The 15,884-nt window shown below is 36.3% G+C and overlaps 1 protein-coding gene across 1 annotated transcript in view; it reads left to right on the top strand.

The window, feature by feature from the left end:
* The window catches only part of LOC145996540 (cytoplasmic dynein 2 intermediate chain 2-like), a 51,877-nt gene extending 42,503 nt beyond the window's left edge, over positions 1–9,374 (top strand). The window contains exons 9-10 of the mRNA XM_083133041.1: positions 8,352–8,560; positions 8,967–9,374. Coding sequence (XP_082989167.1) covers positions 8,352–8,560; positions 8,967–9,108 — 351 coding nt within the window. The 3' untranslated portion in view covers positions 9,109–9,374. The remainder of the gene's footprint in view (positions 1–8,351; positions 8,561–8,966) is intronic.
* The last annotated feature ends 6,510 nt before the right edge of the window (positions 9,375–15,884 follow it).

The following is a 15,884-nucleotide window of genomic DNA, read 5'->3' as shown; positions in this document are numbered from 1 at the left end:
CTGAATTGTTATGGAAGTAAATAAATTAACTCCAAAAAATTGGTAAAACAATTATTTTATAATGTGTGGGTGGATTGGATGGCTATAAGGGGTGAAGGGAGGCCATCAATAATTTCACATAATGTGATAATGAAAGCTAGCTAGTATGTTGGTAAATTCCCATAAATATACAGATACAAGATTAATCTGATATACTACAGTTTACGGTTTTAAACTTGAATGTGACTAAGTGTGAATTTTCATCTAAGCGTTCTGATATTCTTACATATATCACCTTTGACTGGGTGCCAAACCTTTGGGGTTGGGGCAAGGACAGTTAATTTTTTCTTGGTAGATAAGAGACCATACTGGTGGGCCAAAAAGTAGGGGGGGGACAATCCCCCCAAACACACTCCTCTAATGGCAGCTACTGTACATACATGTCCATGTACATTAATTGCCATAATGACTTGGTCTGGAAAATTTTTGTTCTTCGTCTGGAAAACCTGGAAAAGTCAGGGAATTTTGTTTTCACAAAATAGTAGACACCCTCTAAATTCATTCCGAAGATACATGTGTAACTTTCATGTACAACATATGTTTTACACATATGCAACATGGAGCGACATAAAATAGAAAATACGTATGGAACAAGCTAACACTAACATCAAAGCTTATTCAATACAAATATACAACATATGTTATTTAAATACATTACACTACAGAAAACAAGTAGAATGCAAGTGAAGCGAGTAAGACAATTTTTTGATCCAAATTTTGCAATTGAAAACAATATTGATTTAATAGGGTGCAAGTAATTTCACTGGATGCCATGGCATTCTCTCTTTCACAACTTTTTTTAGATCATTTGGCACCCATTGGCGACTCCCGCCGTCGCTAGCTACAGCTCTGAACTTAACAAACACGAGAAAAGCAGATAATGCAAGCGAAGCAAGCAAGAAAATTTTACAAAATGTATTTTTATTTGCATAAAATTTGAATTCAAAGGGGTAATGTTTGTCCCCCCTTGCTACCCGTCGAAGGTTGGGGGAGGGGCCAAAGATCCCCTGTGGTTGCTTCACTGTATAATACAGACATATTTAAGCAATATATGTTCACTTTAGATAATTTAGGCTAACCGTCATTGTTAGTCAACCTTATTCTGCACAGTTTGTCTGCTCGACTAACCTTGTATTAATGCGAATACCACGTCCCCCCTCCATCCAAACCGATTCTAAAGGCATAAGAGGTGGTGTTTCATTTCAAACCTATCGCCACAATCACCCACAGGTAGGTAGAAAAATTAAACATAATAACCAAAATTAAAAATCAATAACAAGTCAATCAAATGATACGATCCCCCCCCCCATTTTTGTTTGAAGATATATAGAATTGGTATAAAATATTGTCCTTCCCAAAAATTCCCATGATGCAGGCGCATCAAGAAACCCCCCTGTGGGCACCCCTGATACCAAATAAATCAAACCTTTTGCAATGAGATTTCGTAGATTTTCAATTGTCATCCTTTGCAATTTCAATTTCTGGTAAGCCAAGTGTTAAAACCTTATGTTACTATAATCAGGGTGGCGACAGACCTGGAAAACCTGGAAAACCGGGAAAAGTCAGGGAATTTGAGGTGTTAAAAAAAGTCAGGGAAATGTCAGGGAATATCGTCTTCATTGACTTCGAACACTCTTTTGACGAAAATTGTTATAACTCGGGCACTATGGGAGCAATCTACTTCGGATAACTTTTGTTTTGCAGCTAGAACATCATCGCATGCAATCTTGTACAATTTAGAACACCGGACCGAGGAAGGGGGCTTGGGGGGGCACGTCCCCCGAATTTCAATGGGAAAATCAAAAATCTGAAGTTTGCGCCCTCTTCTCCCGTTATTTTGGGGAGAAGGCACAAACTTTAGTATTATTTTCAAAGAATGGACATTTCTCAAGAGAATGAAACATGTTTCATGTTCTTGGTTTCCATACAAGTTGAATAATAAGCCAAAATGTGATTTTTTTTAACGAAAAATAGGTAATTTCCATTTTTGGAGGAAAATTGTTATAACTCTGACACTATGGGAGCAATCTACTTATGATAAGTTTTGTTTTGCAGCTAAAACATCATAGCATGCAACCGTGTACAATTCAGAACGCCGTACCGAGGAAGGGGGTTTGGGGGGCGCGACCCCCGAATTTCAATGAAAAAACCATAAAAATCTGGAGGTTGCCCCTCTTCTCCCGCTATTTGGGAAGAAGGCGTGAACTTTAGTATTCTTTTCAAAGAATGGACAATTCTGAAGAGAATGAAACATGTTTCATGTTCTTGGGTGTCATACAAGTTGAATAATAAGCCAAAATGTGATTATTATTTTTTTTTACGAAAAATAGGTAATTAGCATTTTTGGAGGAAAATTGTTATAACTCGGGCACTATGGGAACAATCTACTTCGGATAAATTTTGTTTTTCAGCTAAAACATCGTACTATGCAACCGTATACAATTCAGAACGCCAAACGAGGAAGGGGGGGGGGTTGGAGTCGCGACCCCCGAATTTCAATGAAAAAACCATAAACATATGGAGTTTGCCCCCTCTTCTCCCGCTATTTGGGAAGAAGGCGTGAACTTTAGTATTATTTTTAAAGAATGGAGATTTCTGAAGAGAATGAAACATGTTTCATGTTCTTGGTTGTCATACAAGTTGAATAATAAGCCAAAATGTGATTTCTTTTTTCTGTTTTTTTTTTTTTACGAAAAAATAGGTAATTAGCATTTTTGGAGGAAAATTGTTATAACTCTGGCACTATGGGAGCAATTTACTTCGGATAAGTTTTGTTTTGCAGCTAAAACATCATAGCATGTAGCCGTGTACAATTAAAATCGCCGAACCGAGGAAGGGGGGTTTGGGGGCGTGACCATCGAATTTCAATTTTAAAAAATCTTTAGTTTGCCCCCTCTTCTCTCGCTATTTTCGGAAGAAGGCGCAAACCTTAGTATTCTCTTCAAAGAATGGACCATTCCAAAGAGATTGAAACTTGTTTCATGTTCCTGGGTGCCATACAAGTTGAATAATGAGCCAAAATGTGAGACACTTCGGAAATGTGTCATGGATATGTTGCGGAGCGGGGGGAGGTTGGTCATCAATATGAATTTACCCAGGCTTGCTCCAGAGCTGTGTCAGAGTTTCAACTCAAACAGAAGAGTTTGAGGGTCCAAAAAGCACATTCATTTCGTAATCTGCACCATGATACCATATGGTTTCATCGGGCCAGAACGACCTTACTCTGATGATACCATATAATAACATCGGGGGAGTAAAGGTTAAGCCTCTAAATATTACGTGGAAAATGCATTGAATTATCATTTTTTCTTGTCCATATGGGAGAGTAGTAAGGAGACCGAACTGTCAACAGATGGAGGGGATGGGAGCGGGTGGCGCCGTCCGATAGTTGTCGGACGTCGTAGTAAGCATTTTGTTGGGCAAACTGAAGGAACATGGAAACAAATAGGTTCCATTGATACATACGATTTTTGTCGAATATCACCACCCGACAAAGTATCTCACTACAACATGTGACAGAAATTGCATGCATGGGACTCTTATGATTTTTGTTCGATGTCTTCGGACTGCAACATCCAACAAAAATCGTATGCATAAACAAGAAGAGCTTTAGACTGCAAATATGCTGCTGGAATTGTATTACTTTTCTGGCTTGCTTCACCTTATTTAATGTAGCAATGCTTACAAAGGTTTTCTTACATCATCCTGATGTATGCATGTATGACATTGCACTATTCTTAGATATCAAGAAGAATCCAACAAAACTGGATATATATTGAATACTATCACGAAAAAGTGAAACATAAACCTGCATTGGTGAACGTTATAAAAATTGGCAAGTGCATGCTCCCTACCTCAAATTTACTGCAACACTAGTATTGCAATGAAATTAACACCATTCTCTGCCCTGTCTGTTTAAACTCGTGAGAGATGGTCATTAATCTCTCACTGAGTAAGGTTAATGTCCAATATTATGAAATAAAATACTAGTAATAAATACGTAAATATTTTAATATGATATTTACTCGAATCATTCAATCATGAAAGCAAATCACTTTCTTCAAGAAATGACTTTTTTCTGCCAGCCCTGCTAAATTTTCACTTTCCATCTACTGATTTATACGAGGGGTGGCCAGAAAGTAATTTCCGATTGATTTTTCGCAAACGCCAAAACCATGAAAAATGGTAATTGCTGCGAAGTTATGTTTAGGAATGAGCAGTGATGTCTGGACACATTTTTCGCCCTTTCTAAATATCAAAATAATGCGAATTTGGCATAAAACGTGAATTGTTGGCGTTTTTATTGATTTTTTTTAAAGAAATGACCTAAAACAACAAAAAATTCCATGAAATCCAACATTCTTGTCTTTTCTAGGCCATGTTTGTGTACATAGAACATGCAAGTTTTCCAACATTTTACTCAAGAGTAAACTATTGAGTTATACTTACATGGAATAATTCCGACAGCCACTTTAAATCGTGTATTTCCCACGATTTTTTCAACTTCTATCAAAACCATTTGCGTCACAGAGAAAAGTGGCAGGGTTCTAACAGGAGATCGAGTGCGTATCTACTGTCACACGGGATCCATATCCTCATAGTTGTCGCACGAGATATGTTTTCAATGTCAATGTCGATCTCCTGCGGGGGAGAACCGGGATGTTTTCCACCTATTCAAACTGCTTCGGCACCCACCCAGCATCATATGAAGCTGGTACCTTGAGGAAACTTTGAGGGATAAAGGTAGCCAGGAGCATGGTGCTGATCACATCACCCCCACCTTTAGCCATGATCAAGAAAGTGTGGGGCCCACTCCACACCCTTATACACCTTCGTGGAAAAGTGCAGGGGAGCACTTTACTTTTACTTCCTCAAAAATCTGTTCCAACATATCAAACTGTCACGAAAATACATAGACCATGTGATCTACAATTTTAAATAATCGTTTAAAAGCACAATGGAGTATTAAGTTTCGGTATATTTGGCAGATAAATGTTCTAAAACCAAAACGCGAATTTTGGGAAATTTAATACTGACAAGTCAAAAAAATGATAATGCCAATTTTTGGTGCCATAATATATCGGTATCTGTCACGTGAGATTGATTGATTTTAATTTTTTGGGTACATCGCCACTTATGGTCATTATCCACCCTTCAGTATATACGGGGGAAATTCCATTATCTAAAATCCTTACCTTAAAATTTAAAAAAAGGTGTATCGAAAATAACTTTCCCAAAAGAACTTTCAAGATCTCAAACTCTCACGAAGAGGCATAAGCCATGTGACTTACAATTTGAAACAGTAGTTTAAAAATACCATGAAGGAATAATTTCAGATGTTTGCCAGAAAATGCGCTAAAATGAAAATGTGAATTTTGAGAAAAATAACACCGTATAGTAAAAAATAAAAAATAAGAAAATACACCAATTTTTTTAAAAAATAACAAAATATCAAGGTCCCTACCGATTAGGTATAAATAAAACATGAATATCAGTTGTAATTTATTGCATTAGTAACAGTGAATCTTAACCTAATTTTCAGCATAATCACCACCGTTATTCTGGGATTTGTAGTAGCATGCCACTAAATTTTGTATGCCCATGTTATATGTGTCGGACAGCAAAGACTGGAACTATCTCTACCTCAGTGTAGCTGTCAAATCCTTACCCTGCCAGAAACCTCTTTAGTTAAACAAAGAGATGAAAGTCGGTACATTCAAGGCCAGGGCTGTACAGGGAATGGTCCAAGATCTCTCACCTGAAGTGATGCAAAGGGCCCGTGTGTACTCAGCTGTATGGGGTTGTGCACATTCGATTGGCCTTCCGTGAATTGTCTGCACCATCGCCTGACCATACACGACGTCCTGTCTGCACACCTCACACAATTGCTGGTGGCTCTGTGCCAAATTCTGAGTGTACATTGTAGGCTAGGCTCGGTGGGAGACTGTATGACAGGTGCAATCTTTAACCTAGAACTTTCCTAAAACGGCTGCATTGCAACTGTACCAGATTAGAGCTACATGCCACTTCTTCCTGCCTGCATGTGTGTGTGTCGCTCTCCGACCACTAGTGCTGCGTATAGGGGTCATTGGACCTTTTTTCAGGATGCCCCTCGTATATGAACTTTCAGAAGCTTTTATTATTAGTGTGTTCCTGTTTTAATGTGTGGTTAGCTAAGTCAGGTACCTATACAATGAAATTCTATAAATTGCTTGCGTTAAATTTCTAATACCTACATACCCTTTTCGTCAGCATTAATGGTATAACTGCATGTAGTCAGTTTCACAGTACTTAACTTGGATATACTGTACTGAAGCAGAAATCTCATTGATAATGTAAGGAAATATGACACTTTATTTTATTCGATTCAATTGTTTCACTTACATGCAAGAGTTAAGTTGTTTGCTTTACAGAGAAGAGAGCTTTATGCATTGAAAAATGAGTCCGCACTCATGGTTCTTGCAAGGAGAGGGTTCCAAACCTCAGTGGAAATATCAACATATAGTACCGAGAATGTATAAGGAGACTGATAAATTACAAATTGTATTTCTTAAATCAATCACTCTAATTTCATTTAGTCGTAAGTTTAAAAATAATCAAGTATTTTATTTTAAACTTACTGCGTATGACGAAATTCCGTAATCCTTCCCTAGCTTGTGAATTGTAATAATTTTCCAAATTCACTATTTTGCAGTTTGAATTCAAATCATAGAGAATAGAGAAATTAAGTCAATTTCATAGAAGATAATATTGGTACTTAACAAATCCATACCTGGATCTGTATGAGTTTATTATTTCCATTTGCAAAAACATCGATTTAGTTTAGTTTGTAATTGTCAGGGAAAAGTGCAAATTTTTGTCCTGGAAAACCTGGAAAAGTCAGGGAATTTCATTTCTGCTTGTTTGTAGCCACCCTGTATATTTTCTGAGGCTTTTTTAACCCAAATTTAAAATGAAAAAGAAAAAGGCTTCATTATTCTAAGTATGAGATGTAGCTTAACCTTACATTGCAACGTCAGAAATTAGGTCACATATATTACCTCATATTCACAAAAATGAGTTGAATCTAAAAGTTGAGATTTTTACTGTGAGTTAGGTTCATGCAGGGTGTCCTTTGTGCCAAATTTCAGAATTTTTCAAGAGGATCCATAGACCCTGAAAACTGCCAAAATTCAATGAACAGCCATGTTTGAGCCCATGCTGTAAGAAAGGGTTGAATTTCTAAGCACTTATTTTATTTACAGACACCCTGCAGGGAGGTCTACACACCAAAATAAATTTAAGCCTTAGACTAAACCCCTTCATTAAAAAAAGCTAGTTTAAAAATCCAATTTTTTAAACTATTGTTACCCAAATTTCCAGCATAATTTTCGTACTTAGGATGCAATTTTCAGCAAAACAAACTTGAATATCATAGAAAGTATACTTCATTAGCTACAAAATGAATTTTCTTTCAGGTCTCTAGCTCTAATGGTTTTTGAGATATTAATGTTTCTGTAAAGTGCTACATGAGTAAAAAAAAGCCATGCACTATGTTGGAAATATTGCTGCCCCAGGAGAACTCAAGACAATATTTTTTTTTGAGTATTGGTTTGAATATCAAGAAACATGTATAAAGGTATGTACTACAAATGATTTTTTCTAAAGTGGTCATGCAACCCATTATTTTAAAATTGGTAGATTTGACATGGAATGACCCCGAAGTGAATGGTGGCAGGGGCAAAACAGAAGTTAATAGAACCTTTAAGAGTAAGTCTCACAGAAAGAGTTAGTAATTTGTTTACGTGTATTTATTATACAACCACATATTTTATTGCCCAATCATGAAAAATAAATGTTACTAGTTTTATTCTCATGTGTAAAAATATATTGATACGGCATACCGTTGCATACCACCAAAGAAGAAACATGGTTTAAACTAGGAATGGTACCGCTTAGTTGGTAATCTATTGGTATTGGCAAATACAACCATATCAGTATATCGGATCCAATATATCTGTAAAAATCTTCTAATTTTGTGAAATATTTTGCCACATAATCTTCATGCCCTATTTTGTTAAAAAAGTAAATGCCAAAAGCATTGCAGTCAGCTGGTAACATACATTTATTAAAGAGGTCAATGCACCATTCAGGTTCTTCAAGGCAATTGTATATCGGATCGATAAATTTTGTATCAGTACTTTATCGGTATCGGCCAAAATTTCATATCGGCCCATCCCCAGTGGAAACCCAATCTGGACTTATATAAACGGTAAGTAGCTCAGCATGTAAGTTATTGTTTGTCGTAATTCCTTTTGTTGATTGTGTTTCAGTCCACACCTGTTCGTGTACTTCACGAAGCTAAAACAGTCCTTGGTGCAATGTGGTCTCCTTTCCATCCTGTTTACTACGTCACATGGGATGACAGTGGTGGAGTTGACATACATGATATCCGTGACGAAAGTGAGAGAAAATTTCTCCTGAGCATCAGGTGTTTGGAGAATTTGTCACCCATTACTTCAGTATGCTTTAATCCAAAGAAGTAAGTAGATTTTAAATCAATTTTATCAGATCACATAATTACACCTATATAAACATACATTGTTTTTTATTATTTTTTTTTTAGGTTTAGTGAATGTGTGACACTCATGCAATAATTGGTTTTTGTATTTTATTAATGATGGAAATTTTTGTAATTATTATACAGAGTTTTTCATAATTTCCTCTGGGGTTTCGAATAGTACAAGAACTATAACACATACAGGAAAAAGGTGCCCCAGAGCATCGTGGTGCACACTTTGGGAACCACTGTTGTATGGCCTGGGTAGCTAGGGTTAATCACTACTTTGTAAAGAGTTCTCGGTCTATATTTTAACAGTAAGTGTCCATTGTGACAGGTTTCATGGAACTATGTATTAAATGATTACTTTTTGTCTTTTTATTCTCAGCTTGCAGCTTGTTTCCATAGGCAATGTAAAAGGAAAGGCCTTCATCTGGCAACTACCGAAGCAAATCACGGCAACAACTCCCCAAGATATAGTGTTTCTAGAAAAGCTAAAAGTGGGTGAAGGTAAAGAAAACAGTGTTTAATTAGACGACGGATGCATGAATACTGAATTTGTGTTTGACAGTATTTAAACACAAGGGGATTATTTTTCTTCACAGTAATTGGCATTGAAGCATTGTAATTTGTGTGTTTCATTATAAACTTTCTTATGGAGCTACAAGGAAGGATGCTTAAGAAAAATATGATGTTAAATAATTATTCACCTGAGAAGTGTGTGTTAAGTCTTTTCATTGTTATTATGAGTATGTATTTGAACTAAAAAATTAAATATTTAAAAGTTGTGTGTAAATATCTGTAATTTATTGCCTGTTGTGCATGTTTTTACCGTTAATATACAGGGTGGCCCCATAAGTCCCTACCCATTCATATATCTTATGTAACAGGTGTATAGAGTTTTCTGTGTGCTGTTGCGCATAATATTATGCGATGCCATAGCAGGGTTCCCTATGTTACAATAATGGTTTATACCGAAACTCGATGACCTTGGAATCTGAGATGAGGTTTGGTTTCAACAAGATGGGGCTCCGGCTCATTATGCCCTCTATGTGCGTGAATATCTCAATGACACTCTTTCTAACAAGTGGACAGGTTGTGGTTTTGAAATATCCCCGGCACCTATGAAATGGCCTGCAAGAAGTCCGGACTTAACAACGTGTGATAACTCTCTTTGGGGATACATAAAGGACATTGTGTCAAAACAACGTTATAATTCCAATGATGAGTTGAGGGCAGCTGTTACAGCGGCATTTGGAACAATAACCCCTGCTATGTTACGAAAAATGTCTCACAGAACATGGCGTAACATAATATTATGCAGCGAGAATGAAGGACAGCACACAGATTCACTGGACACACAAAACATGTGAATGGGTAGGGACTTCCGGGCCACCCTGTACAGTGTTATTAAATGAGATTTGAAGAAGTGGTGATAGCATAGTGGTAATGTTATCACCTTGTAATCAAGGCATCCTGGTTTGGGTTCCTGGTGAAGGAACATAGTGGTTCAGATTCCACTTTAAACTGTAGGTCCTGTCCCAATTAGCCTTACTGTGCATAAGTGGACTTAAAAACAAACTCAAGCAGGCTTCTTGAATAAAGTGACCTGTAACATTTCATTAATATAATGGTAAATGTTTTAATGAAATTTTGAATAAATAAAGATGTAACACATGTACGTAACTTCCTGATTAACCAGAACAATACATGAAGTCAAAGCACAGTTACATGTGGTTTTGCTCCTAAATCCTGAATGTTGCTTCGGAAATTTGTTCCACGTAACTAAAGCATTTAGAATGCCCAAAAAGAAGGGTTGAATCAAATCAAACCAAATAATAGGAAGAAGTTCCAGACACGGGAAAAGCATCGTCGATCATAGAAGTAAGCATTGGATTTCAAAGTTGGTAGGCCAATGGAAATGAGAGATGCGGACTCGGATGAGGAAGATACTGATTAATAGAGACCAGATTTTTATGTAGTCAAATCATGCGAAATGTACATAAATATGTAGGAAAAATGGCTGAAATATGTAAATATCTAATAGGCATATTATATCTGATTTCTCTACTTATTTAAGTTTTCTAGCATTAAAAAAATTAATTTTCCTTGTTTGTATTGTGTATAGTCTAAGGTTATTGCAAGCATAAAAACACCGTTTTTTGTTGTGACGTTTCAGGAAATAAACGTCAAACTAAAAATAAATGTCTGATGAAGGGAGCATGTGTTCTCCTGAAACGTCACAATGAAAAACTGGTTTTTTATGCTCGTAATAACCATAGACCAGTGGCGGCGATTTGGGGGCAGTTACCCCCCCCCCCCACGCACACACACACACACATACATGCACACTTTTCGCCACTTTTGCCCGTGCACTATGCTAAATATTATATACAAAGGGAAATACCATCTTTGCCCCCCCCCCCCCCCAGTTTTGCCACTTTGCCCTCCTCTCGGTATTGGAACCCAATCGCCGCCACTGCCATAGACTACAAGAGAAAAAAAAATGTAATTGTATTCAATATTATATTTTAAGGAGTTATCTTGAAATAATGAAATTGTAATGCTCTAGAGCAGGGGTTTCCAACTGGCGGCCCGCGGGCCGCATGCGGCCCCCGTTGCCTTTTTCTGCGGCCCACGAAGCCAGTTTGCAAAATACATTAATTTTATTTATTTTTATTAAAATACGTTCTTTTTTTTACTGAAGGAACGGATGCTCTGTGAAGAAAGACAATATCACAGGTAGAATTGATTTTGCAGTCAATAATGATAATCAGAAGAATCTAAAGTGACGTAACTTTCTCTTCACAACATGCATTCCATCCCTTTGCTACGTGGAATGAACTCGCCCGCTTCCGCGAAGGCTTCACTCTTTGTGTTTAGAAACAAACTCCTGAGCGGCGCTATAGAGATCTGTTTTACTACGCACGAAGAGATTTCCAGTGTTCCAACTCGGATTGTACTGTGACTGATTGTTAAAGTTTGTGCAAATATCGAAATGAGCAATATCTCCAAAAAACGTAAGATTGAAAATGAAAATAGCTTCTCTCCAAACTTGAATTGTGTGATTTGCAAGGCTATGTGTTCCTTCAAACTAGTCAAGAAAAGGTGCGAGAGTTTTCAAATACCTTTCAAATGAACGCTTTCCAAACCTTCGTAGTTTTGGGCAAAGAATGACATCGATGTTCGGCAGCACATACACGTGTGAAAGTGTTTTTTCTTCAATGAAGTTCATCAAGAACCGCTACAGAAGCCGACTGGCAGATTCTTCACTGCTTCCCCTTCTGAGACTTTCAAATACAGAAATTCAAATACAACTTTAATAAAAGAAGTAGATCGGCCTCAATTTTCACATTGAACACTTACTATGAAGGATTCTTATTTGCATGGTGTGTCTTTAATTTCTTTCAATTCATCAATAAGTATTGGGTTTTTGTGAAATAAATTGTAATTATACAATTTTGATTTGTAATTCCATTGTTTTATTGCCTCATTTTAGAAATTTAGGTCATGCAAAAGTAGCCTACTACATTTTCAGTTCAGTACTTATAATTTTTGTAATTTTTAATCCCCACCACCCCAAAAAGAATGCGGCCCGCCTATCAACTGCTGGATATAATTTTGGCCCTCGGACCTTTTGAAGTTGGAAACCACTGCTCTAGAGTATTGATAAATTGATAATATGAATGACAACAGTCACTTTTTCAAGAATTGGCAGCAGTGAAGAACAAAGTCATCTTCAATATGAATTTTGTGGCTTAAATGCCATGAAGTGAAAGTAAGGTGAAATAAGTGCCACAATCAAATATAAATTACCAGATTTTTGGACCAATCCAAGTTTTAATTGTCCCACAATTGTAGCTTCTTAGTCAATGAAAAACCAGAAGAGCCTAACTCTGTGACGAAGTGGTTAGAAGAAAATAAATACGTTAAATAGTATTGATTAATTTAACCACTCACGTAAGTATTTAACGTATTTATTTCCTTTAATATTGAGTAACACACACAAATCTACAATATGTTATTGGAAATGGTTAGAAGGAACGCTACGATGCCAGGAGTTCCGGATTTGAATCCCAGCTTTGACATGGGTGTTCCTTTGTGAGTCTTATCATATCACCACTCACCTGCATCTTTGCAATTACCCAAAGGGGCAAAAATACGAAGTAAAATAAGTCAAATCAATCAAAAACCACAAAGATGGTCCAAATACTGCATTTTATGTAAAAATATGTAAGATAAATGGGAAATACGTATGTAATAAACCTCAAAATATGTCAAAAAATTTGCTGACATTTGCATTTTTTGCTTGCATCCATATAATGGAAAAAATATGTAAATAAATAACAATCCAGGCTCTATTGATTAACCTTGTTCAGGTCAGGAGTATAAGTGCACTCGTGACTAATATATAAGCCCTCTCCTCTTGAATGTGTGTACATTGCTTCCATGGTGTCATTATCTACAACAAATCAGGTTCCATCTAGGTGGTTTTTGGTTTAGGAAGGAGATAACAGTTCGAGGAAACCATATCAGATGAGTAAGGTGGGTGCAGAACAAGTTCAAAGTGACATCTATGTATTTCGGCTATGGCATTAACAGAGACATAAGCTGGTGTATTGTTGTGGATAATATCAATTTCCTCAACCATTTTTTTAAATGGTCAGTGAAGTCAGTATTTTTTCTTTTTACATGGCTGCAATTTCTTATTTTTTATATTTTGTTACTCCATCATGACTTACCAGTGAGTTGATTTTTTTTCAATTCGACTAATAGTAAGATACGTATTTTACCATTTTTCTTCCAGTGATGAAAGCATTTCTTGGGTAGTGAATGTGTTGAATTGCTGAAAGTTCTAATTTTACTGCCTAAGGGCTATGTTTCCTAGTATGTTATTTTAGTTTATATCATGTACATGCATGGCCATCATCAGAAATGTTTGCATAGGGAGTCAGGACTTTGATAAAACTTGAATAGTATAAATAATAATAATAATAGTTTATTTCAAGTGCTGAGCACAGCATACAACCTAATACACCGCTAAGTCACAAAAGTACAGGCATAAAATATGTAAGATGAAGAACAATTTTGCGATAGTAAAATATTTACAAACTTTATCTCGAATAAAGTAATAACGCCGAGCAGATCATTGGTAGAGTTCCCCCCCCACACACAATTATGTTACATTCTTTTTATTATTATTATTATTATTATTATATCCTTGGGGAGACTTTGCTACTCAATTCACTAGACGAGTCTACAAGTAATATGTTTGGTGCCCTTGATGTCAGAGGGTCCATGGACCTACAGTAGTTAGCTAGCCCCATACATCCACAATGAAGAGGAATTGACTTTTACCCCAAATATGTTCATTCTCCTGCACCATTTTTTTTATTTTTTAGCAACTTACAAACTAAATCAGAATTATATGAATCTGATAAATAATTGGAAGGGGGGTAAAATTTTCAAAGCCGAGAAACGGATTTCTTCAAATTTACAGGAGAAAGTACTTACGTAATTAAGTATCTGTAGACTTGTGATAGGTCGTACAAGTGTTCTCTCTCATCGGTCAAGTTATTTCACCATTAATTCATGTTTGTTTGTGAGTGCTAATGGAACCTAACCTAACCTAACCTCGTAGGCATACCTCATCCCCGTGATGGTTCGTGGGGCTATCGTCAATGGTTTTGGGGGCTAACGTCAATGGTTTGTGTGGCTACCTGTGGATGGTTTTTTTGGCTAACGTCAACCATTCACGGGTAGCCCCACAAACCATTGACGTTAGCCCCCAAAAATTCACGATAGCCCCACGAACCATCACGGGGATGAGGTATGCCTACGAGGTTAGGTTAGGTTCCATTAGCACTCATTTTCACAGAAAAGTACCTACGCAAGGAAAAAACCAAGGAAGATTAATTACTCGATATATCAAAAATGGAAATTATTTTTGTTAAAAAAAAAAAAGCTAAATCCCTTGTTAAACAATCTTTCGCAATGCAGAATAGGTAAGTACGAATGTCAACAATTACAAAATAAACTAGTTACAGACTTTTCCCGGCTTTGAAAATTTTACCTAAGTTGCAATTTTCGGCTGTACTTTCTAAATAACAAATAATTATAAAGTTAATAATGGTCCCATGCTTGAGATATGGACATTTCCCATGCACCTAAATACTTAACAACCTTTGATTACCTCATGCAGTGGTGGTGATTGGGTTCCAAAACTGGAGGGCAAGGACATTTTACTTTCCCTTGGTAGATAAGGTTTAGCATAGTGGCAAAAAGTAGGGGCAACTGCCCTCCCCCAATCGCCGACACCGACTTCATGGTATACACATTTTGAAGTCAGTGTTGTACGTCTTGCACAATATAATTTAATAATAGTATGTTGCTACAGAACACCAGATGCAGACTATACAATATTCATAAAAAAATCTGTCAGTATTGTTAGATGAATTAAAAAGTTAAACATGTGAAACTGTGGTATGTGGGGACCTAAACATTGATTTTCTAAAAAATACAGGATGGAAACTGCACTTTGAAGCCACAATAAACACTTTTGGCCTAAAGCAAATTGTAACTACACCCACGCGCATAACGAAAGAGACACTCTCCCTCATAGACCACATGTTAATAAGTGTACACTCAAAAGAGTTTCAATGTGAAAACATATCAGTCCACTTCTCCGACCATGAAGCACAATTTTTACATCTCTCATGTAAAAGAGAAGCTACTGAATATCATAGAAAGCCACTAAAAATGCAGAAACGTAAATATGATGAAGGTTCTATACTCATGTTTATTGGAAAACTAAACAGTGAAAATTGGGACGATATTTATAATTTACCTTCCACAAACAAAAAAATGTAATCTCTTTCTGAACAAAATTATCTTGTTACACAATGAATGTTTTCCACTTAAACAAGTAAACATATCCACTGAGTGTATATAAACCATGGGTCACAAACGGAATCAGAATCTCAAGTAGAAAACTAAAAATGCACCATTCTGAAAGTAAGGTGAACCCCAATCCATCTTTTCTGAAATATTACAAGAGGTATAAGCAAATATATAAAAATGTACTCCACCAATCAAAAATTAATCATAATGATCGTAAAATCAATAATTCAAACAATAAATGTAAAACAATGTGGGAAATTATAAGAAATGCATCAACAAAACACCAATCTTTACGTAATAATATAATAATAATAATAATAATATTTTATTGTCATTAAGCTTGTACAGCAATAGACAACGTCAAGAACAAAATACATGTGAAATATATTATAAAATAATATAAAAT

This window comes from Lepisma saccharinum, chromosome 12 (genome assembly GCF_977018435.1).
Source record: "Lepisma saccharinum chromosome 12, izLepSacc3.1, whole genome shotgun sequence".
NCBI lineage: Eukaryota > Metazoa > Arthropoda > Insecta > Zygentoma > Lepismatidae > Lepisma > Lepisma saccharinum.
This window is presented reverse-complemented; position numbering and strand designations above follow the sequence as displayed.